Raw genomic sequence first — 25,023 nt, 5'->3', positions numbered from 1 at the left:
GGCTGGTCGAAATGATAGCGCCTGTGTCTGTCGTCTTTACTTTGTCCTGCCAGTAGCCCGTTCGGTTGCCTTCTAAGGCTTTGATCATTAATTTTTATGTCATTTTGTCTTTTAATACCTGATTTCTCCCGAGGGCATTACAGTAGGGGGCTTAGGAGCAGAAAGGTTGTTTAATTGCGCAAAAATAGGGAAAGTGCTGAGTTAACCTTTAATTATCTCAACCCTTCAAAGTGCGCCTAAAATTTCCAAGATGACATAGTTTTTGTTTTTCATAAAATTGTGGATTTTGAGCGCTTCTTTTAGCACCAACAGCTTTGCTGTTATATACATGAATGTACATCTGCACATTAAGCACAAACTAGGCCTAATGTACATGGAAACTGGCTGCGAAGCTTTCATAGAAGCCCACATGTCCATAAGGTGGCGCCGTGTTGCAACCGTTACAATCAGTGTGTAGGGGTGACAACTTCTTTCATACAAAAATACAGAAAAAAAGCATGACGTCACGCCTGGAACAGGTATCAACATCGTGATGTTATACTCCTTGGCCCGAATGCTCAAATCGGTTTTGAGTTTATAGCACGAAGACTAGAAAACTAGAAGCAGGCGACACAGACGAAGATTATAAGCAAACAGAACAAGCTCTAGAAACCAGAAATAAATTGCCTGTACCATCTCGCCCAATTTGCCATTCTTTTGCTTAAATTGGTTTATTGAAGCGATATTTTTTTTCTTTCCAAAACTGTACCGCGTCCCAGCTTATGAACTAGGCCATCTTTAAACCTGCTTCTCAACGTTCCTTAGAATGTGAGAGGATATGACGGGGATGAATGACAGCTTCAGATAGGTTTCACTAGCCACCTCACTCCTATTCGCTAGAATTATGCACCCAACATACACAAAACGAAATACTTATCGCGAAATGGACTAACGATGTAGTATCGTCAAGACAAAGACAATATACAACAATCTACGCGAAATTATTAAGACTCTTGAAGCACCCATAACTACCCTGCGACACTGTGTAAGCTTTTCAACACTTATCAGAAAAGACCACGTCGCATCGTACTATAATTTAGAAAGCATTTTTACCTACAAGTTTTGCTGACTTTAATAACCACTAAACTTGTGTGAGGGAGAATGAACAAGCACCACACCGCATTTCTTCACGTAGCGCTCCGCTTTCGTCATCACGTGGTGTACAGCGCTTCGGATGCCGCCCCGTCTAGATGCACCACACCGGAGCGTCTGCCAGTCGCACCTTCGTTTGCCCACAAAAGCCTTGCACTAGCCTAGATGAAATCGGGGCCTGAGCTGCATGCCGTGCTTTGAAGAATCACGCAAATAAATAAATCTGATGTCCAAAACCATTGCGCTGAAGCGAGCTACAGCATTCTGCACGATACAAACGTTGTTGTGATGAGTGAAAGAAAACGACACCAACGATGACAAAGTGTGCACGGGTTCTTTCACCACCAGGGCACTGCGGATTATATTTCAATGAAATGGCCGATTCATTAGTGCGAGCATCCCTGAATGGACCGATAATATCGGTCCTTCCAGTGGTGGCACAAATAACCGTGATTCGTAACCGCGATTCAATTCGTAGAGATATCATTGAAACAATAACATCATCAAATGAACTTCAGCACCTAAAATTTCCGTGGAAAATGCATTGGTGTCCATCACGACAATCAGAACTAATAATCACAAAATTGCGCGGCCGTGTCCCAACATTGAACCTATATTTACACAGGGCTGGTCTGGCGACATCACCGCTGTGTCAATTCTGTGTAGAAATAGAAACCGTAGAACACTATTTTTTAATATGTCGTCGGTATAAATTACAAAGAAAAAGACTTCTTGAAATTCTGCTTGCCGAATTAGGGCTAAATTTAGCATAAGAAACAGTACTCACTTTCGGTGCCTCGGTATTTGGCTTTAGCCACAGGGACGTATTTGATGCCGTTTGTAGTTTCATTCAGTCAACACGACGAAAAAAAATTTTAAATCCCTACTTTTCAATTCTCTGAGAAATTTCAGTTTTTAAAGCATGTCAATAATATATAAATTGAGCAGTTTAGGAAAATTAATCTGTCTGTGCTGATTAATAAACTGCACAGTAACTGTAGTTTCAGAAACCGTATCTAAAAGTTCAGGTGCCGAATTCTAGGCCGATCTCCCGGAGGAGGTACAAGCCATGTGTTGAGGATGTCATCGTCATCATCATCATCATCACCTTTTGCCATTGGGCCCACGTATGTGAGTGATCTCACCAAATCAACAGGTACGTCGTGCCACGATTGGGCCACGTATGGCAAGCCCGTGACGAAATGCTTCGTGGTGAGAGACGCGGCTGGTCAGCCGGAGACGGAAGACAGCAGGCCGAAGTGTCGGCGCAGGCGATCAAGGCTCCAGGGTGCACGGCCGTCCATGGAGCTGCCGCAGCCCGGCCGCTGCCCTTGGCCATTACATTCGCCAGCTAGAGATCTGCAGCTTGGAGCGTGGGTCGGCCTGCTGTGCAACATCTTGCGGCGAGTATTGCGGATCGCGGGCAAAGCGTCTCCTCGGTCAGTTGTTCAGCGGAGCACCGTTTATGTCCTTGCTAATGGCCGCATACGCACCGAGAACAGCGGTTCGCGCGCAAGCTGTCCGCTTGGCAGGCTGACCTTTCCTGCAACGTGCACTGCGGCTCGGATGCAGGCTGACTGCTGAGCGGTCGTGGCGGCTTTGGCAACAGCCATCTTCTTCCCACCGTACCGTGAGCTGTGCTGAACTCTGTGTTTCTCGGACTAATACCAGCTTTAGTTCTTCTTGTAGTGGTAGAACGCCCGCCTCGGCTGCGGGAGGCTGTGGGTTTGATTCCCACCGCCGCCGGGCACCCACTGGTTCAAAAGGGTACAAGCGTTACCCCGGCCTGGCGTTCGGCTTCCTTCAGGGGTGATACGCTTGGGAAAGGAGCCTGCGCCCTGAATTCCCGTCGAAACCAACGTGAGCACTTTGGTTTGGCGTGTTATGCGTGTCATGTCATATGCCGTAAGGTTCTGTGTGGTTGTAGTTTGGTTTTTGTAGTTTTTATCAATGTAGTTTGGGTCTTTCAACATGAGTTCAACTGCTTTTCTTGCATCCTTACCTCATAGCGCGGCCCGACAACCAAGTGTGACGAAAGCCTCGTAATTTCTTTACATTTGTACATAGGCTTGCACGACTCTGCGATTTGTAATGGCAGCAGCGTTAGTCGGTAGGCTCTGTAGAGGTGAACCAATAAATCTTGAATAATAAAACAACCGCACATCACCATTTGCTTAGGACGCTGAAATTACCTGAAGTGAATAGTAATTTTCTTGAATGTATCGTGAATAAAATATAACTTTTTAATGGAAGGCTTTTTCGTTTCGTTCGTGCCCACCCCTCGACTATATATAGCCACGTTTCAGTCGTTCTCCGTCATGTATAGGCACTGGTTTTTGGACCGCCTTTAATGCTAACATTCGTGACCGATATAAATCGTCATTGGTTGTATTCTGACGCATGCAGTCGCTGGCGTAGGGACGTGTGTTCCATATCACAAAAATAACGCGGCCCTTGGCAGAAGTGGGTGTGGACGTGCGCTTAGACAGCGGGAGGACCATGAGGCGATGCAGCGAATAACAAATACAAGTGTATGAAAGCGCAAATAAACCGATATGCAAAATAAGTGACAAGTTTGACTGATGAATTTGACTAAAAACACACATGCGCCTTCGTATGAGTGGGCAATTAGGGTTAACAAGCGGCAAGTGCGTCCCCACGAGATTACCACTGAGGTTTCCTTGGCGCTTCATTCTACAGTTTTCAGTGACGATGTGTTACGCAACGTCATATGGCATTAGCTCCCCATTAGGAGCAACGCACGAGTTTTACCTAGTTCATGTCCCGTGGTTGAGTGTATCGCACAACAAAAATATATAAGGCGACAGACAAGGAACCACTCGAGCTCCATTATAACACCTCTATGTGCCGCACACATTTTCCTGTAGAACGTCTTTGTAAAACTTCCGGAGCTAAGCGAAATCCACTATTTGGCTTTTGTGAACTGTATTGGATGAGAACGAGTTCTTTATTTATCTTTCTAGTCGTATCGTGGCGCCGCCGCCTGTAAACTCTCGTTTGAAGGCAAATCGTAATAATCCGGTGCGTTCCAGTCCACGCTGTAACAATATCCTTCAGTAGCGTTGTCCACAAGTACGCAGATGCAGCCCTTCATTGAACAGGTCACATTCATTGACGGATTGCACTGGAAAAAAATTAGTAGAAGGTAAGTTGACATTAGCATTTATAGTCATTTCTACATGAGTTACTAATAGATATCGCGTGTATATTTTTAATTTATTCTACAACGTACTCTGAATTATTCATTCGTTTTTTTTTATTGCACAATTTATTCATCTGCCTTCACATGGTCATGCTGAATATGTGATATGAAAAATATGTTTTCTCTTAGTTCAAGCCCCGTTCTTGAAACGTGAAACATGCACTGCAAACCTTTACTTTTTGCGTCTATCGCAGCCGGCTATTGAATTGGAGATCGTAACGAGCCAGATGTTTTTCCCTAAGCCGTCTGTGATGGCGCACTGCCCACAAATTTTAATGATACGCTTCTTTGCTGATTAACTGGTAACACTCTGCTCTCACATTTCATCATCAAAAGTTGATGTAGGCGATCCTAATGTATTTTACCGCCCTTGGACCAAAGGCCCTTTACAGAAGAGGATATAAGGAACGTATATACACAAGCGTCTGCGATTTCTCAAGCGACAAAAGCACTTCTGCACTTACATAGGTGCACCAGTCTTAATGACCATTTGTGATAAATTGAGCAATGAAAACTTCATTGCATGTGTGTCCGTACACACTCTGAACTTCTCCACGTTCTTTTTTTTTTTAACACGAAAGTGTTTTATGCCGGGGTCCACCAAGACTTCACTGACGTATTTCCGTCACGGAAATACGTCACACGAACATACACGAACATAATACAAAGAAAGAAACCAGAAGAAAAAGCTCCACAAACATGCAAAATTTGGAAATCGAACCCACGACCTCTCGGTCCGCGACGATAGATCGCCGAGCGTTTAACCCATTGCGCCACAAACGCATTTGCAGAGAGCTACACGAAGCGCCTTATATATCTAACACTCCTCCGTGTACCCGCGCTCTTGCTCGGGGCGGTGCCGCCGCCTACGAGCAGAAAAGAGAAGTACTGCATTATGACACTAACGCGCACCGACAGTGAACGCTTCGGTGGTCTCAGCACTACGACGCCTCGATGCCAGCATTCGAAGGGACGCTGGCATCAAGAAGCACTACCAACGCGTTCTCGCAGAAGCACTACTAGGTGGCGTTCACCGTACTCAGCACAGCGGAGCGTGGCCTCCGCAATTAGCTCTGAAAATGTTTCTGAAGTTGATCGCGGAGGCTGCAATTACGACGCGCTGTACGCGCTGATTTGACTCGGTGACGATTCAGTTACGTGCTTTGTCTTGCGCGTTGTATTAGTGTGTCAGTTACGTGCTTCGTCTTTCGCGTTGTGCTAGCGTGTGCAGCGTAGTGCAGCTTCCATATGCACGACGGTTGCTCATGGTCATCGACGTTGGTAGTCGTGATGGAGGAGACGTGCCACCAGGCGTCAGCGTGGGTGCATCAAAGCCTAAGGGCGCTTTAGCCACAAAACACCAATAGACATTATATATCAATGTGCAATAAACATTACACTACTTCTGTGAAGACACGTTTCACTTTCGTGTTCTATACCGATTCCTATATAAGAGGGATCAACCACATTTTTTTTATTCTTCAGTCCCCTTTTTCTCTTCCACAGAGCGATCGAGGTAGCCAATTGGGCTCAGCGTAGCCAACTTCCATTACTTTTACTTTCTTCCTTCCTCTTTGTTTAATGTGTACGTGAGACGCTCTTATGAATTTATTTTCTGATAGACCATCAGATAGTTGTTGGTCCCTGGTCGGGAACAGAGCTGATCAGACTGCTGGCAGCTTTTCCCTGCGGCAACTCTCCATACAGGATTTCGTGCGGCGCCTTCCTAGTGGAAGTTTGTAGCGCAATGTTATTAAGAAAATTAGCGCTTTATTAATCCTCGTCCCATTCAGATTATCGAGGCATAATGTTCCGTATCGGAACGCGCTGGCTGCGGCTTAATTTCAATAGAAGCGAAATATAAAAATACCCTGGCATGCTTAGCTTTCGGAGCACGTTAGAGAACCCCAGGTGACCAAAATTAAGCCGCAGTTCGCCACTATGACGTGCCTGATCATCAAGTCGTGGTTACGCCAAGTTTAAACACCAACACTTCTTTTAGTCAATTTTGTCATGAAAAGTGCCTGCGGGCGTGAGGGATAGGGTTTTGCCTTTCCGTGAGGCCAGTCGCCTGCGGATAGAACGTACGCCGATTAACGGGAGTATTGCGCGCCAATTCGGCTGAGGCATGCTGTCAGTTCACGGCTGTGGCATGTAGCCACCCGATGTGCTACTTTCTTGTAAAGGTCATGCCTGCGCACTACTTTACACTCGTAGACCGCGATTAGGTGACCAGTGGTGAGATACTGCTGGCCAGATGCTTCGACGTAATTTGCCCGGTAATCTGTGGCCACTATAAAATGTGGCGTTTTCCGACCTTCTTAGTAGGCATATGTCTCATACATAGTCAAGTAAACCTGCGCGAAAATTACATTCGGGGCTGCGATGCGTTTTAGCAAACCAGGTAGATGTCCAGGTAGCCGCCTGTATTGTTGACGAATTTCACAACTTAAAAAAGCGGACGCGTCTTGGAGCTGAGCGCCGCAGCAGTGCCCTTCTCAGAAATGTTGCCAACGAACTAAATCTGCCGCGTAATGGACCATCCCTGTCATAAATGTTACGCCCGAGCTTTCTTCAAGATGGCTCCGACATTAACGTCCTTGCCTGACATGCCAATCCATATCATGCCCTACAAAATTTCATAACATGGCTTTGTCAACCAGCTTACCGTTGTTACAAAAGGTCGTATGTTCTGAGAGGATCGCCGCAAGGTGGCATTTATTGCTGGCCTTAGCCAATACACGTCCTCTTGAGGCGATGCAACCGGTGGGTTAGGAAATAATATTAGAGCGCGTACGGTTCGTTTACGATGTGTTTGAAAGCACAATTGCTGCGACGTGCAAACGGGCAGCCAGTTAGATGATATTGTCCATATTTCGCGGTATTTTTCCAACACGCGAAGAAATAAACCAGGCAAAACATCGCGAGCCAGAATTGAAACTAGACTTTTCGAGTTTCTTCTAGAAACTAATAATTTCAGATCTCCTGTAAATATAGTAATTAAAAAGAATCATCCCATCATTGCAGATCAATGATTTATGAACAACCCAAAAAGTACAGGAGGCCTCAGTTGGTTCCTGCTAGCTGCTAACAACATACAGGTGGTTTCATCCTCATTTGGATATATATATATATAGACAGATACATAGGTAGATCGATAGATATACAAACGGTGAAGTAGACGCGCGTATGCAGCGGTTTATTGACGTTTCGGCCGGGGTCCGGCCGGCAGAATCAGTTTCCGATTAAGGTCGGACCCCGGCTGAAACGTCAATAAACCGCTTCATAGATGCGTTTACTTCGCTGTGGATATTTACCCTGACAAAGGGGAAATTACATGTACTTACTAATTGCATTAAAGAAATGATACATTAATGAAAATGAAAATTGAGGTTTGTGAGTGGTGGCGCTGGTTAACACTCCGAGGGTTAATTCTAGTAGTAAGACAGAAATACACCAGAAAGTGGATGGGAAAACGGCTCCGCGGTAGCTCAATGGTCGAGCACCACACGCGTAATGCGAAGACGTGGAATCGTTCCCCACCTGCGGACAGTTGCTTTTTAATCCGTTTTCATTTCCATTAATTTATCACTTCTTGATTTCAAATAGTAAGTATACAAGTAATTTCCCCTCTGTTGGCCGTGGTGCCGTTGTTTGTTGGCTACGTATGATATGATTAATAAATATCGTGCCCCTCGGTTCCCTTTCTTCTTGTTCATATATATATATATATATATATATATATATTCTGAGTTGTATCTGACACATTTTTTTATTTTCTGTGACAGCTACTGTTGGTCTACTTTTTCGAGTGCATTATACTTGAGGCGCAAATTGCCTACATAGAAAATGATTGCCTTGTCCGACTGAATATTTAAAAGCGTTAGCTAGCTAAATAACATATTGACATTATGCAACGTATTGCAAATACGAAATTGAAGCCCAGCTGAAGTGATGTCATGTTTGCTTAGCATACATTGTAAAACTAGCCGCACTTTCGTAATATCCACCGTCGAAATATTCAAAATATGCTACAAAAGACACCGGAATTCCAGTTAATGGCTTCAAAATGGTAAAAGTTGCGCGTTATCAAGAAAATGCACGCATTCTGTAGGGAATTTTGAAGACCGATATTTCGAATGTGGCGCTTGTCTGAATATTTTGGGGGAACATACATCACTACTCTACTGCTCGGCTTAAAATTTGAATATCAAGATGTGTCCTGAAGTAAATAATTAGCCAGCCGATTGTTCAATATTTATAAGTAGCCACCTGGAAAGTGCGAATTATCATGGAAGCAATGCCTTTCTCCACACGAAATTTCGCAATATGATAGAAACAATTTTCTTAAAATTTCAACCAGAACTCGAAGCATGAGAACTTCCATAGGGTAGTATTACGTCTTTAGATTAGTCAAAGTTAATTTTAAGGTGAAGGTGTTTGTTTAGTTTCAGTACAAGCAGTGAGTTCAGTATGTACTGAGCAGACTTACCGTCTTATTACAGCTGTGGACCATCATAACCATCTCTTTGGTTGGGCTCGTGTTGGACGGGGTGTCTGGTCGGCCGAATCCAACAAACCTGCACGATTTCAGAAGATATTCCATCAGTTATATAAACTAATAGCATGTTATAGTGACACTATTTGACCGTGCAGTTGAAATACTAGCATAAAGAGCGTTTTTTTTTGTGTGTGTGTGTGTGTGTGTGTGTGTGTGTGTGTGTGTGTGTGTGTGTGTGTGTGTGTGTGTGTGTGTGTGTGTGTGTGTGTGTGTGTGTGTGTGTGTGTGTGTGTGTGTGTGTGTGTGTGTGTGTGTGTGTGTGTGGTGTGTGTGTGTGTGTGTGTGTGTGTGTGTGTGTGTGTGTGTGTGTGTGTGTGTGTGTGTGTGTGTGTGTGTGTGTGTGTGTGTGTGTGTGTGTGTGTGTGTGTGTGTGTGTGTGTGTGTGTGTGTGTGTGTGTGTGTGTGTGTGTGTGTGTGTGTGTGTGTGTGTGTGTGTGTGTGTGTGTGTGTGTGTGTGTGTGTGTGTGTGTGTGTGTGTGTGTGTGTGTGTGTGTGTGTGTGTGTGTGTGTGAAACTTGTTGCGAACCTTCCTAAGTTTCTCTGTATTCAAGTCTAGGCACCGAGTCGCCATTTAGTCATACGCGTATACCACCTCTCTGAGCCTATAGCGAATTCTCTACCCAAGTATTTATGATATCGTTACGCGTGTAATGAGCAAACGGCGAAGTTGCTGGACAGTTCGAATGAGACAATAACTTTGCAAGGATGATTCAGCGGGGTATCCCTTAACCTAGCTCGTCTTAACAATCTTGCCTAACCTTAACTTCTTTATCTTGCGTGTAAATGTATCTCTCATCTTGCTATCGTCTTCGTCACACTTAGGTGAAGGTGCGGGGAAAACAGAACTTACGAGGGCACTCCGCACCGGTGGTCGATTCGCTTGCTGCTCCGCACTATAAAAAGGTACGGAAGCTGCACCACCGCGTGTCCCTTTAGCAAATGAGCTATCACACCTGAGGACTTTTGGCACATTCTGTGATTCCACTAACACAAATGCTTAGGCCTGACTGGTAGATAGATTATGTTATGACCCACGTCATTCTGAGGACCAAAAACTGCTGGAAACCTGCCGTGTTGATTGGAAATTTGGTTATATATATCAAAGCCACGTAATGCAAAGGTATGGTTTCGCGAGCACGACCAATATGATCGTGCGCTGAGAGTCACATAAAAAAACGGCGTGCATTTTTACAGAAGCCCGTTATAAGGAAAATTACCAGTCAACCATCAGTTAGTGTAGTGGACGCAAACGTACATAGAAGCTTACGGCGGCTACGTATCATATGTGTTACAGCTGTCCCACAGCGCTGATGCCGAGCTGGTGAGGTGTCGGACATACATAGGCCACGCCTTTGTTGTGCTGTGCAATGCTTCTTCGAGACTACTTCGTTTACAGGTTTGCCCGTATTCCCAATGCTGTTGTATTCTCCTCAGGCAAATCGCTACTGACAACACCGCCACCTGTTTGTCGGATCATGCCAGCGGGATCATTCGCTGCGAACGTGACCCCCACCAAGGGCCAAACCGGTTTAGTCGACGCTCATCATCACTGCTTTCGTCATGAAATTGCCCAGCAGGAACTCGCGAACGCTTACACTCTACAGGGTGTTTCATTTTAGCTGCACCAGATTTTTAAAAATTGCCTGTGGCAGATAGCACAGTTCTAATCCTGGATCGCAACTACTCGATGAGGCGGTCATTACTTCCACGAGAAATCAAAAGGACTAATTGAACAATTAACAAAATTACGAGAATTAACATTTTAATTATATTATTTCACGGTACATCTTTAAATCTAAGAATTATTGCCGCTGAGTTCACAAGGCGTATCCACTTGGAATGAATTCTCAGGACCGAACCAGTTTCGAGATATTAATTTCCAAAGTGTCCGACGAAATGCCTGGCGTTCTAGTTCACTTTGTGCTTCAATGCATAAAACAAACAACGTTTTCCTCAAAAAGTTAACTGGAACGCCTATGCATTTCGTCGTACACTTTGAAAATTAATATCTTCAAACTGGATCAGTCCTGAGAATTAGTTCCAAGTGGATACGCCTTGCGAACTCAGTGGCTATAATTCGTTGATTGAAAGATGTGCCCTAAAATCATTAATTAAAACGTTCGTTCACGTAATTATGTTAATTATTCAATTAGGCATCTTGATTTCTCGTAGAAGTAATGGCCGCCTCATCGCGTAGTTGAGATCAAGGAGTATAATTGTGCTATCTGCCACGGGCAATTTAAAAAAGATTGGTACAGCTAAAATGAAACACCCTGTATATTGTTTGCCTATATGCACCGTGCTGAGCGCTAGGCTGAGCGGTTTCCGGTCTTGCACCTTGATCTTCCAAAAGTATCGAAGGCCTTTGATCTCGCTGTGGAACTACGCATTTGTATATATGGATGGATAGATAGATGTTATGAGTGACCCCTTTTTGACAGGTTGGGGGCTTGCGCCAGCAAGCTCTTGATATTATATTGCTTAATGTCCTATCAATCTATCAAGCACTCCTTAAAGATGGTTAACCAGCGAAGCTGTAACGTGCGGCCCTTCTGTTTATCACTGAGTTAATCCCGACGGTTCATTAAAGTCTTTCTCAAATATTGGTTACGTCTTTTTGTTTCTTAATGTGGTTAAACACACGTTCGGCTGCGATGAAGAGAACTACGTCACTGAAGGTATGCCCGCGGTCCGCCGTTGTCGCTTACGTTCGCTGTCCCGAATTTGCTCAGCAGTTTGGTCAGCAGCATTAGCCCACCACTGCTTCTTGAGATTCTTGTAAATTAAATTGGTTCAAAATTAAATGTGTTCGTTGCGGTAAGACAATGAATGGCTCATACCCCGTTAATCAATGGCTCATACACCTGTAAACGCGGCCTCTCCATTACGACGACAGAAGAGAAGAGGGGGAACGCAGTCAGCTGTGGAAGAAGACGACAACGACGAACGCGGGAGCAGTGGCAAGAGCGCGCGCCGAGCACGAGCGCAACCCGAGGGGCGTCAATGAGCCATCTGCGGAAGTAGACAACGACGACGCTTGAGCCAATGCTGATGATGATAGCTTTCTGTGGACAGGCGACTAACATACGCTTTTTTTCGTTTTGCCTGGCAATATCAAGCTTCGCCGGTAGATCCCACGCTTTGAGGGAATCGATGTTTTGCGAAGCAGTGTGCTGGAGCCTACCAAGTTGACGAAATGCCCTTGAGAGCACCAAGACGTAGGCGGCCGTGTCATGACCTACATGACTCGCATTTTACGATATTTATGTCATAACCCATCATTTATGTTTTCCATACACTCTCGTCATACTACGCCAATTTCGGCACCAAGATAACGAAACGACCTTGAGGCCACCAAGACGTAGGAGGATGTTTCCTGACCTACATAGCACGCATGTAATGACATTTTTGTCATGACGTATCATTTATGTTCGTCATACACTCTTGTCGTACTATGCCAGTTTTGGTACATATCAAATTAACGAAACGATCATGAGGCGGCTGTTTCATGGCCCACATGACACGCCTTTCGTAATATTCTTGTCATGACCAATCATTTATGCTCGTTACACTCTTCCCACTCTATACTAATTCTGGTGCATACCAAGTTAACGGAAATACCGCGAGAGCACCAAGACGTATGCGGCCAGATCTCTACATCATAGAGTTTCATATTACTATAACTAGAGGGCAATGTGGCGCTGCGATCGTTCAACTATCATGGGAATGATGGGAAGTACAGGCTACGGATTGGTATTCTGTTGACTGGCGAACTAGTCTACAGGTATTTTTTTGTCAGTTTTGGTTTCGCTAGTTTTGCTCCAAGCGCAGTTGCTACAATCCGCAGTGGGGCAGTGCGGCGCAAAACTCTTGAGCTCTCTGTATTTGTTTGGTCGCTCGAAGTAGCGATAGGGTTCTTTATTCTATGGCGATAGCGTGCTGAGCTAGCGGCTGGAACGATGCTTGTGTCGCGGCGTGTTGACGAAGCCCTGACGAGAAAGCGACTGCTGACTGCTTGCATAAAGCATTTTGTTTGCTACATAGTTGCTCTTCTACTGGCTTGACAATCAAATTTGATTGCGGGCTTCATTGCACATTACTCGTTTATGTGTTCATTGAAATGGTTGTTTCAGGACATTTGAGAACACAAACTTACTTGTGGTAGGAAAGGTTGCTGCTTCCTGGCTGTAGTCTGCTGTCGCAAAACGGGTAAGCGCAAAGCCACGACATAACAGTTGCTGGCGCGCACTTCAGAAGAAGTGGTACGTCAACATAAAATATAGTGAAGCATGCTCGTAAGAGGCCACAAGCGTCCAAGATAGCACTGCAGCAGATGTGTTTAAAAGTACTCGAAGACGTTCATCAATCGTGACAGCCGATGCAGCCTTTCGAAAGAGCGAGAGAGTTCGCAAGTGCGTCTGCGCAGACGCAAGTGCGTCTGCGAGAAAAGTTCACTTTCCCCGCGTTCGCAGCGAGCAGGCGTCGTAGCAGACGACACTTGTAACATTTCTCTCAAAGGCGCAACACTTTTCTCATAATAGAAAATTTTTATTCCCACAAATATTTGATGAGTATTTTTTATATAAGCCCATGCACGGTTGTTATTGCTGTTGTGAAAGTAAATAAATAATTATTCAATGGCCCTAAATCAGGCAGAACGATGCATACCCTGGTGGTAAACCATGCTTCAATCTCAAAGTCATACAAACTTTATTCAATGTATTATGCATTATATAAAACACAACATAAATAAAATTAATTTTTGCACGAAAATGTTTTAATACAGCTTCGTTTACTGCGCCGCATGCAAACGCCACCAGTTTCAAGACAGAAGTCAATCCGAAGCCTGTACTTCCCATCATTCCCATGTAGGTTGAGGCGACGTTCAGGAGAACCCCCGTAGACACTAGCGCCACTTTTCCCTCTAGGTTTTTTATTTAGAAACTCTATGCTCTCCATAGATACTCTCGAAGTGGCAAATGTTCGCCAAGAAATGCTTCGCATTTAATATACCGATGACCGGCTTTGTTCTAGATGGCATTTGGCAAGGAAAGAGCAAACGGTATATAAATATCCTCACTGCAACATGCAGACACCTTCAAGAGATAATTTCCCTTATTAAAGGGAAGCTTTCCTTACATTCTTTCTTCCTTGGAGTTTGGCGCGGTCACCTTCTACTCGGTCACCTTCCCGCCGGGAGACGGTGTGACGAAAACTGGGCTGATCACGGAGACAGTGTAATCAAAAGTGGGCCAATCTCGGGCCTCCGCGTCTTGCCTTCTTGTTGGGCAGGCATGCCTTCACTATGCTGCAGAACGCGGTGCTGAATGCGAACACTTGACCCGCCGTGGCTTCCTAGTGGCTATGGTGTTGCCCTGCTAAGCACGAGGTCGCATGTTCGAATCCCGGCCTCGGCAGCCGCGTTTCGATTGGGGCGAAATGCAAAAACTGCCGTGTACTCAGATTTAGGCGAATGTAAAAAACCCATGGTGTCAAAATTAATCCGGAGTCCCCCACTACGGCATGCCGCATAATCAGATGGTGGTTTTGGCCCCTAGCCTACAAGTCCCGTGGCCTACAAGTCGGGTCGTTTACACCAAGATGCCGACGGTCTGTCACGTCATCCTGTCGACCCTCCGGATATTTGTGCGATCGACACTCCTGTTCCCTCGCTCTCTGCATTCTCTGACCTCACCACCGAGCAGCGCCGTCACCCCTACATACGTGACGTCATGGACAAGCTCGCGTCTGCGCCGTCCGACCCCTCCCTTCGAATGTTTCTCATCCAGGACGGCACGTTGTATCGGCGCAGTATGCACCCTAGTAGCCCCGAGCTGCTGTTTGTCGTTCCCCGTCATCTGCGTGCCACCACAGTTACACGATGTACCCACGGCTGGTCACCTTGGCGTCTCTCGCACGTACGATCGTGTACGACGCCGATTCTTTTGGCCCGGTCTATACCGATCCGTCTTCCGCTACCTCGCTTCTTGCCAGTTATGTCAGCGCTGGAAATAGCCACCTCTACTCCCTTCTGGTCGCCTTCAACCTATCGACGTGCCATCCGAACCGTTCTTTCGCGTTGGGTTAGACCTGCTTAGACCTTTCCCTATATCTGCTTCTGGCAACAAGTGGATTGCTGGCGCTACCGACTATGCAACTCGGTACGCGATTACCAAAGCTCTTCCGACATCCTGTGCGACCGACGTCGCTGAGTTTCTTTTGCACAACATCATCCTTCATCACGGCGCTCCTCGTCAACTTCTTACAGACCGCGGCCGGTATTTCCTCTCCCGAGTTGTGGACGACCTACTCCGTTCTTGCGCCACCAAGCACAAGCTCACTACTGCCTACCATCCGCAAACGAACGGCTTGACTGAGCGCCTTAATCGCACCATCACCGACATGCTATCAATGTACGTTTCCGATGACTACCGTGACTGGGACAATTCTCTCCCCTTCGTCACATTCGCGTACAATTCCTCGCGTCACGACACAGCCGGTTACTCACCATTTTATCTATTGTACGGCCGCGACCCCGTATTGCCTTTCGACACCGTCCTGCCCATCGCTCAGAATTCTACGTCGGAATACGCCCGAGACGTCATTGGCACAGCCGAACAGGCTCATCGTCGCCTTTCGATTTCGCAGAACAAGCAGAAGATCACATATGACGGTCGCCACCGTCACGCTAATTTCTTTTCCCGGGGACCTTGTCCTTCTATGGTCTCCTAGCCGACGCGTGGGTCTATCAGAAAAGCTAATGTCGCGCTACGCTGGTCCTTACCGGGTCCTCCGACAGGTGACACCTGTAACATACGAAATCTCCCCGGTCACGACTCCCGATTGCTCTGCCCAGCCTCCCCGTGACGTCGTGCATGTTGGCCGCCTCAAACGCTACCAGTCTTCGTCTACATAAGACGCACCCGGACGGTGCTTCCACGCCGGAGGGCCATATGTTACAACGCTGGGAACAAGGTGGAAGAAGATGGGCACGAGCTGGTGTCGGAAGAAAACAACGTTATGGACTTGCCTGCGCCGCCTGTCTCTTGTAATATCAGCTGTAAATAGATTTCACTGCTACTTTCTTCCTTGTGTCTCAATATCTTTGATATGTGAGCTGTGTTCTTTCTTTCTTTTCTTTTTTTGCTTTACAACGGTTCCCTTCGGAGGCGTGCAATCATTTGTCGTGAGAGATGGTATTTTTGCAAATTCTACAATTATACGGATAATTTTTTACACGTGGCGACTAGGGTTAAACCTAAGCCAAGTTGAACAATGCACAGAAGCATCTAATTAAAGGCGCCGCTCTGCCACGTAACGGCTTGCCGTCTTTATAACTGGATATCCTTCTTCTTTCTGGGGCTTTACGTGCCAAAACCAGTTCTGATTATAAGGCACTGGAATGACTGATTATGAGGCTCTGAAATTTACGGCAGTGAAGGGCTCCGGAACAATTTTGACCAGCTAGGGTTCTTTAACGTGCATTACAATGCAACCACACAGGCGTTTTCGCATTTCGCCTTCATCGAAACGCGGCCGCCGTGACCGGGATTTGATCTGGCTTTGTCTGTAGGTTTTTTTAACGCGAAAGTGTTTTATGCCGGGTTTCACGACTGATTTCCGGCAACGGATCTAACGTCGTCTCCGGCGCCGCCATACAGAAGCGGTGAAGCGAAGTACTGCATCGTGACGCTAACGAGCGCCGACGGGGAGCGCTTCGGTAGCCACAGCGCAGTGGAGGCTCCAACGCGGTGTAGCCATAAAATAATGAACCAAGTTTAACCTCGTGCATTGAGTTTCATACAATAATTGTACACGAAATAATGATACAATAAAACAATCCTTATTACACTTCACCAATGCCAAGATTCGAACGCAGGACCTCTAGCAGCCACTTGGTGATCCCTACCCTCCGCTACAGCAGTTTGTCAGTATTAAACATACTGACATAGCCTTTAGAGTGACCAGCGCTTTCTAGCGCTGACGACTCTTAATTTGTATAATTAAGATTCTACTGTATTCCACAAATTTGGATTGGGTCATTTTTCAGTAACTGTTCCGAAGGAGTAAATGGTAATGGTCCTGGCATATCTCATAACAAATGTACTACCTAATTCAAAAGGGCTCCTTTATCTTTATCTGTAAAACTGCTTTCCTTTAACAAAGTACCTATGACATATATTTATTAGCAGCAGGTTTCATTTTTACAGAAATACCGGACGTGAGACCACCGTGCCTCAGGAAGAAATAGTTATCCCTTTAATTGGTACACGAAGTCTCGAGAGGAAGCATGAGCATTAAATGGTGCAAAATGTTATCTGCAGTACCTGCTGTGTACTGCAGCCCATCATGTGCGTCTTTCAAAGAATGCTTCACTTGAAAAGGGGAATTTATTTACATACTTACCCTTGCAATTGCGTCCATCGGGACAATAGCATACAATTAATAAAATAATGAAGAAAAGAGCCTAGGCCCTTCACATTTTAATATAATAAGATTGATATTCACCCTGGAAAAACGTCTTCCCAGCAATGCATTTCTGTTTAAAAGTGAAGACGACTTTAGGGCGATCGGTGTAAGCTTGGTCTTTGTAAGCTGGCTTTCCCACGTTCTGCGTTGTAGTCAATGAAGCCTACTTGCTAGATGCGAACGATGCGATGCGAACGGGAGTTCTACTCTTAAAGGTGAAGCTTAAGCGTGCTTTAAGCGTCGGGGTATAATGCCAGGTGTTTGCGCCGCGCGCTCTTCGCATGATGGACGCCGCTCGGCGCGAGCGGCAATACGCAGAAACATACGCGACAATCACAGAAACAGAGCGACCACAGCTCCACTGTTTCGACAGATTTCACTTCGTGGAACTGGCTGCATTTCTATATAACATCGTATCTTTTAAACTTGAGATTTCGTTAACACTGAGACGTGCTCGCGTAGCTGAAGACACCTCAAGTTCTCTGTTAGATACTTCTAAAAGTTGTCAAAGTTCGCCTATAATGCCAAAGAGAAATGCGTGTCTGACGGTAGGATCGAACCACTGTCTTCCAAAACAGCAGTCCAATGCTCTAACCACTAGGACGCGATCGCGCGTATGCTTGTCTCGTGCAAAGTCGTTCGTTGAAATATCTGGCGCGTGTCTCACGGGCCAGTTTCTCGTATACTTCTCTCGTCACAGCCAGGGCTTTCTGATGATGTGGTTGATTGCACTACCCTCAAGATCCGTCTATATTTTTTGCAATGACAATTATACCGACTCTCCAGAGGAATTTCCGCTATCGCCGTGACGTCCCATATATAAGACCAAGTGGGACGAAACCGCGGCCACCTGCTGTATGCGGTAGGTGCGAGGGAAAGCTTACAACGGTTAGCCCAGAAGCGTGGTGGCTTGATGAGTCGGTGTCTTCTCGCGCGTGCCGCGTGCAAGGGAGGAAGGTCGGGAGGGTGCGCACCATCCTCTCACGTGCGCAAATGAGGGGGAGAGGAGCGCAGCGATGTGATGGTACTAGGAGGGGGGGGGGGGGCGCAGTTTAGTGGCGCATTTCCTTTTCTACTGCGGCTCCGGGAGCTCAGTGCGGCAGCGCGCGCCTTGGAGGCAATATGCGGTGGGCACGAAGGGTGGGCGACACGAGATAGGACTGTCTGCATCTGCCTATATGGTGTCTTCATGCTGCTCCCCCGTTAACTTGAGATGTGGCTCGGGGAAGCTCCGTTTCCCGTTTCTGTAATACTCCACCATGTCTTTGTACGTGACCAGTGGTTCACTCTTTGCGTTCTCCTCTTCCCTCTCCGAGGCCGTGGCCCCGTCTGACAGCGCTCGGGCCTGCTGGTGGGCAAACTCATTGCCCTCCACTGCGGAGTGGGCCGGAACCCGTGTTAATTCTATCTCTTCCCCCCTCAGAGGTTCATTGCCTTTGAGCGCCCGAAGCACCAACCGGGACACCCAGTCCAACTGGAAGCTTCTATACGCTTGTTGTGTGTCTGTGACCACTTGATCAGCAGGAGATACTGCGCCATGTATGTAATTGGGGAAACCACGAAAGCCTGTACGATCCGCAGGATGTTGTTCGGCTTCATTCCCCTGCGTGTCTGCGCCACTCTGCGGAGTATGTGGAGCATTTGCTCTGTCGTGTGTTTTTGCTTTTTCACCGACGATTCCGCCTTCTTATTTGCTTGTATCACCAGTCCCAGGATCTTGGCACTGGGGCCCGGCACCATGCCTTCTTCGTCTAGCACCACTCTAATGTCTTGCTTGACACTTTTCGGTGCCCGCTGCCGGACAACCACCAGTTCTGACTTTAGTGGTGAGCATCTTAGGCCGCAATTCTTGGCATAATTGTCCACCACTTCAGCCGCCGTCTGCAGCGTGTCTTGTATACATCCGGGGGATCCAGCCTTCGTCGTCCAGACTGAGGCGTCATCGGCGTAGAGCGCGTGTCCCAAGCCTTCAATGACTTCGAGCGCCTTGGGCAGGTTCAGCAGTGCCATGTTGAACAACAGGGCGAAAGGACCAAGCCTTGAGGGGTTGCCCTAGTCCCCAACTCGATGAGTGGGGATACTCCCCCCCCCCCCCCTCTGCTTCTCCCTTTCCAATCTGTTAGAAAGCCCCGTGCGTACTTGTACGTCCTTTCTCCCCAGCTAGTTCCCTGGAGGTTTGTCAGGATGCTAACGTGGCAGACGTTGTCAAATGCTCTCTTGAGGTCAAGTGCCAATATGGCGAGTGCCTCGTGGCCTGTTTCATCACCTCTTCTTCGATCTGTGTGAGCACGTCCTGCATACTCAGGTGCTTTCGGAAACCAAACATGGTGTCCGGCATTTGGTTGGTTCCGTCGAAGTGTCTCTTTAGTCTGTTTAACGCCATCCTTTCCATCACCTTGCCCACGCAGCACGTGAAGGAGATTGGTCTCAGATTGTCGCTGTGCGGGGGCGAATCCGTTTTTGGAATGGACGTAACCTCTGCCTCCTTCCAGCTGCTGGGAAGTTTGTCGCTCTCCCAGGTCTCATTCATGCGGCTGAGGAACTCTGCTCTCGCTCTGTCGCTCAAGTTACTCAGTAGTCGGTAAGTGATGGCGTCCGGCCCCGTAGCGCTCTTCTGGTCGCTCTCTGCTATGGCAATTCTTAGCTCCTGGCCCGTAAACGGTTTGTCCAATACCTCATTGGGGAGTCTCGGTACGGTCCCGGCCACTACTTGCTCTTCTCCGTCTTGATGAATTTATTTTTCATGCCTTCTATTAATTTCTCCACATCTCCATCGTAATTATCGTAAGGTCCGAGCCATATTCTTGTTTGTCTCGCTCTTGCTTGTCACTGGGTCGATGAGGTGCCTAGAGGAGTTGCCACGTTTTGCGGGCGGATAGGGTTCCTTGTAGGCCGTCGCAGAGATCGAGCCAGTTTTCTTTACGTAATTCCGCCGCGTAGTCTGTTGCTTTGTCGTTTATTTACCGTATACCCTTGCATAACTTCTTGCTGTGTCTCTGCCTTTTCCAGCGTTTGGTTAAGCTGCTTCTTGCTTCCCACAGGTGTGCCAGTCTGGCGTCTACACGGAGGTTCGGTGGGTGCTCGCGATCTTTTGCGTGTGTTTTTCTACGATTTCGAGCTGCTGTTTGTCCCAGGTCTCGTACGTCTGTATTATTGTTCCTTCTTCCTCTTCCGGTCCCTCTTCTTTCTCCTTTCTAGCTTATCCCAATTGGCTATCCTCGCTGTGCCAGTCTTCGCCTTGAGGGTTGGGCCTCTGATTGGGATCCTGACTACGTCGTGGTTCGAACAAAAATTCATTCCCACGTTTTGTCATGAGGCGTCCAGAGTCCCCATCTGGAGCGAGAGGTACGGCGTGGTGTCCCTGGTCGTGCTCGTGCCCATGCAGGTGGGGGAGTCGGCCTCGATAAGATAGGGACAAGTTGTGCCATTCTATAAAATATGCTAGTTTAATCCCTCTCTTCGCAGAGAACCGGTATCCCCACCTCGTGAGAGGGGTATTTTAATCCACCAGTACGAGCAGCGGCCGGGAGCCTGCCTTGCTCACTGCGTCCTGTATCGCTCCCTCGTTCCCGCAATGTATATTCTATTTTTGGTAGGTCTATAATACATGTTCAGTATAAACACGTTCTCCATGTTTTCTATGCCTCGACTGTGCAGCTCCACGAGGGTCTGTTTGCATCCGCGCTGTGCCGTCAGGTGCTGGGTTGGAGCTGTACAATTGCGTACCAATGCTGCCCTCCCTTTCTCCGTCGGATCCACATACGTTACATACCCAGGGAATCCGCGTAGTTTGTTTATCTCTTCGAATACTATCACGCGAGGTTTGTTCTTGAGTGAGACCACGTGTTGTTGCAGCTCACTCGCCTTGTTCCTGAAGCCATGGCAATTCCAATGTAGAATCATCGTGTCGTCCTTCCGCCTAATCTTAGTTCATTGCGGCCATCTTTGGTCAGGTCCAGGCTGCTGCCTGAACGGTGCATTTCTGTCCCTGGTTTGGTGTACGGAGCGTTCTTCCTGCTTTTCTTTGCGAGCATGAGTTCGTTCACGTTGGCTTCTAGTTTGCCAGCCTTTGCACCCACCAGCGTCAGCTAAGGCGTTGCGCTGCTGAGCACGAGATCGCGGGATCGAATCCCGGCCGCGGCGGCCGCATTTCGATAGAGGCGAAATGCAAAAACGCCCGTGTGCTTGCGTTGTAGTGCACGTTAAAGAACCCCAGGTGCTAAAATTTAATCCGGAGCCTCCACTACGGCGTGCCTCATCAGAACTGGTTTTGGCACGTAAGACCCCCGAAAGAAGAAATAAGAATGCTATCCTTTGCACTGGTCTTTGCCATGTCTCAGCAAACTTGCTCTACTTGCACTGCTAGCTGCGCCTGTGCCATTTGGCATGTGAGTTGTGCCACCGCGTTGCTGACATCTTGTAGAGGTCGTGTGCACCTTGGTTCTCCCTCCTGGCTCTTGTAGGCTCAGCACGAAGAGGAATTCGATCTCCGCTGCTGCCGCTTTTGATCAGGCCACCGTTCTGACAGCGAGTGTCCGCGGTCATAGAGTGGGATGTGTTCGTGTTTGCCTGCGCGCGCGTGACAACTTGCTTGGTAACTTAGTTAGGAGGGAAATATTTATAGCAGTTAATGCAGGTAATAAATTTGCTGAACTTATACTTCGTATAGCTGTTTAATAATTTGCTATCGCCAGTAATGCTTTGTGTTGCGGGAGAAACTTCGACTTTTTTTACCAGCCGCGGATACCAACAATGGGGGTGGGGTCCGCCTTTAATGCTGTCTTATAACGCCAGCACAAAAACAACATTCTCAGAACTAACCGCTTGCGATCAACGCACACGCCCAATGTCCATGACGGTGCCAGATCACTGCTTGCGTCTCTCCACTACACATTACAAAACCCTCGTACAGACAAATTTTCAATATGCTAGTGCCATAGTATAGAGACCCATTTGGTGTAAATCAAATAAATTCTCTAACACTGAACAAAAATAACAGAGTCGTTTCATGCCTTTATCTACAACCCGGCTACACGAATAATTAAAATGAAAGTTAGTCTCGCTGTTTGCGCAACTCGCGCAAGTTTCCCGTCTATCATTTCTTTCCTTACTACGAAGCACTAAGTGGTGCATCCTGTATTTGTCTTGGCCACATTTCTTATCTCAGTCAAGCGAAATTCGCATAAAGTTGGAACTTTCGGCTTAAGAACGACGTGTTTATTAATGTCAATGGTGCCTAGTACATCGAAGGAATCGAACGTTTGTCTCGCTGAAATTCGAAGGATATTAACGAGAATTGGCACAACCTTGTCTATTTGTCAATGTTGATGACCTGTACGAACTCATGTATATCGACTTTTAATGTTCTTTATGTTAGGCTGTGTCATGATGCGCTTAAACATCCAACTTTCTTTGGTAAATTTAAAACAAATGCGAGTTGCGTGTCATCCCTTTTTTGCATTTGTTTCTTCTGTTGCACAGCCCCTCTTACTTTTTCCCAAGTAACTTCAGGATAAAATAAATCACAAATCCGCTCAGTGACTCGTAATGCAGATGTATAAACGTGCCAAATAGAAGCCTGAATAAAATGACGCCAGACTTCTGCTACTTTGCAGAATCTCATCCAGCGAAGCTGTTTCTTTGGGAGAGTTGCGCTAATAAGTTCATTTGGCTGTAATTACACTACGTATCTTCAAACCGTATCGACATATCCCGTTTTCGTGCACTTGTTAAGAAATGTTTTGTATAGGCAGTAATTTTTTCTTAAACATTTTACGTTGCGCGAACATTGGTCATATTCCTCCTCCTGTTTTCAATAAATATTTGATCTAGGTGGCTGAAATAGTTCTTCCAGGGCGGCGGGCTAAATTGTGCGTTGGTCGTTCGACACACTCATGACGCTCCGGATTATTTGCATGCGTACGTTTGCCTTCATTAACCCGCACCCTTTGAAATTCGCCAACAAAAACAGATAGTTTTGCAGTTAGTTGGTGTCACTAATGCAATTGGCAATATTTCTTACGATGGTGTGTAATAGACCAGAAGGGATGTTGTACGTGTTATGATTATTATTATGACAATCATTGTGAGGAGTTCATAATCATGGAATAACGAGATGGCGACAGTGTTGTGATATGCACATGTGCAGTGTGTTGAATAAAGAGCTTTACAAGGCACGTAGAATAGCCGGGCTGCTGTCTTGCTGTTCCATCTGCGACACGCTGCTCCATCTATAGCAGCACCGACACGAGGTCATTTAGGTGACATTCGTGATCGCACCGGTGGCGAAGCGGAGCGCATGAGCCGTGCAACGCAGCCGAGCTACTCTCTGACGCTTCCTTGTGGACGCGCTGCGGATTGCCAGGATGTCCATAACAGCGTGCACCGTTAGCAGGCGCAAAAAAGTGTGCAAGAAAGAGAAGGGCGCACGTATGAAGGCCGACGTTATTGCGTGCGGTTGTGAGGCTCGTTTATCAGACACAATCCTTCTAGACAGGAACGTAGCGGTTCGACGCTTCTCCAAGACTGTATAGGATTTTTTTTTTGTATGAAAAAGAATCGGAGATCGTTGTATGTATTGGTTTACCGTCAATCGCACTAGTTATTTCACAGCTTGACTTCTTGTGCAACCGTCTTGTACGTAGATGCGTTCTTCCTGCGATGTTCCTGCATTTTTATTGGGCGCATGCGTGACAAGGCGGCATATGTGTAAAACTGGAAGGGCCATGAGGCGATGTACCGAAGAAACACACGCGCATGCAAACACAATGAATGGGATATGTAAAATGAGTAACAAGTTCGACTGAGGAATTAGACTAAAACACACGCTTGCCCCTTCGCTTCAGAGGGAAATTTAGGGATAGCAAGCCGCAAGCACATTTCTGCAACGTTCTTTCCGATGCGTTCTTGGAGCTGTAGCCTTGAGTTATCAATCATGGTGTGTTATGCAACGCCGTTGGCCATTAGCTCCCAATTCAGAGCAGCGCACGAGTTAGGGCTAGTTCATGCCCCGTGATTTAGTGTAGCCCACAACAAAGAAAAATAAAAAGACGACAGTAAATAACTCGAGTTTCATTAGATCGCTCATCTGTGCCGTACACAGTTTACTGTGGAAAGTGTTTGTGAAATTCGCGGCGCTATGCAGAATCCACTATTTAACTTTTTTGTTTATGTGAACGAGTTTCTTCTTTTTTTAAGAGAATGAGATGAGAGGTCTGTTTGATGAGAACGAGTTCTTTATTGATCTCCATCTGGTGCTCGTGGCGTGGCCGCATCTAGACTGTGATTTGAAAGGTCATAGTATTCATCGATTCCGTCTCCCGACCAGGTGTAACAAGTGCCTTCGGTAGCGTTGTTCACAAGTACGCAGAAGCAGGTTCCATTTGAACATGTGAGATTTTTTGAAGGATTGCACTGCAAAAAAAAAAAAAAAAAACATGTATAGAAGGTACGTTTAGACGAGTATATTGCTAATTCGACGCGAGTCACTCATAAATACTTTGTATATATTTTTCGACTATTCTACAGCGTAGTATGATTTGTTCATTCATTCACTTTTTAAATGCGCATTTCGCTCTTCTGGCTTCACACAATTGCGCTGAATAGGTGACAAGAAAAACAGCTTTTCTCGCAGTTTATG

General features: G+C 46.6%; 1 protein-coding gene and 1 long non-coding RNA gene across 5 annotated transcripts in view; one reads left to right on the top strand and one right to left on the bottom strand.

Annotated features, from left to right (window-relative positions):
- Positions 1-25,023, bottom strand: part of LOC125944041 (evasin P1126-like) — a 170,541-nt gene that overhangs the window by 51,055 nt on the left and 94,463 nt on the right. Inside the window, exons 2-3 of one of the 4 annotated variants that reach the window (XM_049663784.1) lie at positions 8,847-8,934; positions 4,083-4,276 (exon numbers count right to left, since the gene is read on the bottom strand). The exons of 1 other annotated variant lie outside the window; for it this stretch is intronic. In XM_049663784.1, the coding sequence (XP_049519741.1) occupies positions 4,112-4,276; positions 8,847-8,934 (253 nt within the window). In that variant the 3' untranslated portion in view covers positions 4,083-4,111. Of the gene's footprint in view, positions 1-4,082; positions 4,277-8,846; positions 8,935-25,023 lie in introns of those variants that run through there. 2 more of the 4 variants (XM_049663785.1, XM_049663782.1) reach the window with 2 other exon arrangements.
- LOC125944046 (uncharacterized) overlaps positions 1-25,023 on the top strand; it is a 263,153-nt gene that overhangs the window by 154,588 nt on the left and 83,542 nt on the right. The window lies entirely within an intron of this gene.

This window comes from Dermacentor silvarum, chromosome 3 (genome assembly GCF_013339745.2).
Source record: "Dermacentor silvarum isolate Dsil-2018 chromosome 3, BIME_Dsil_1.4, whole genome shotgun sequence".
NCBI classification, from domain to species: Eukaryota; Metazoa; Arthropoda; class Arachnida; order Ixodida; family Ixodidae; genus Dermacentor; species Dermacentor silvarum.
This window is presented reverse-complemented; position numbering and strand designations above follow the sequence as displayed.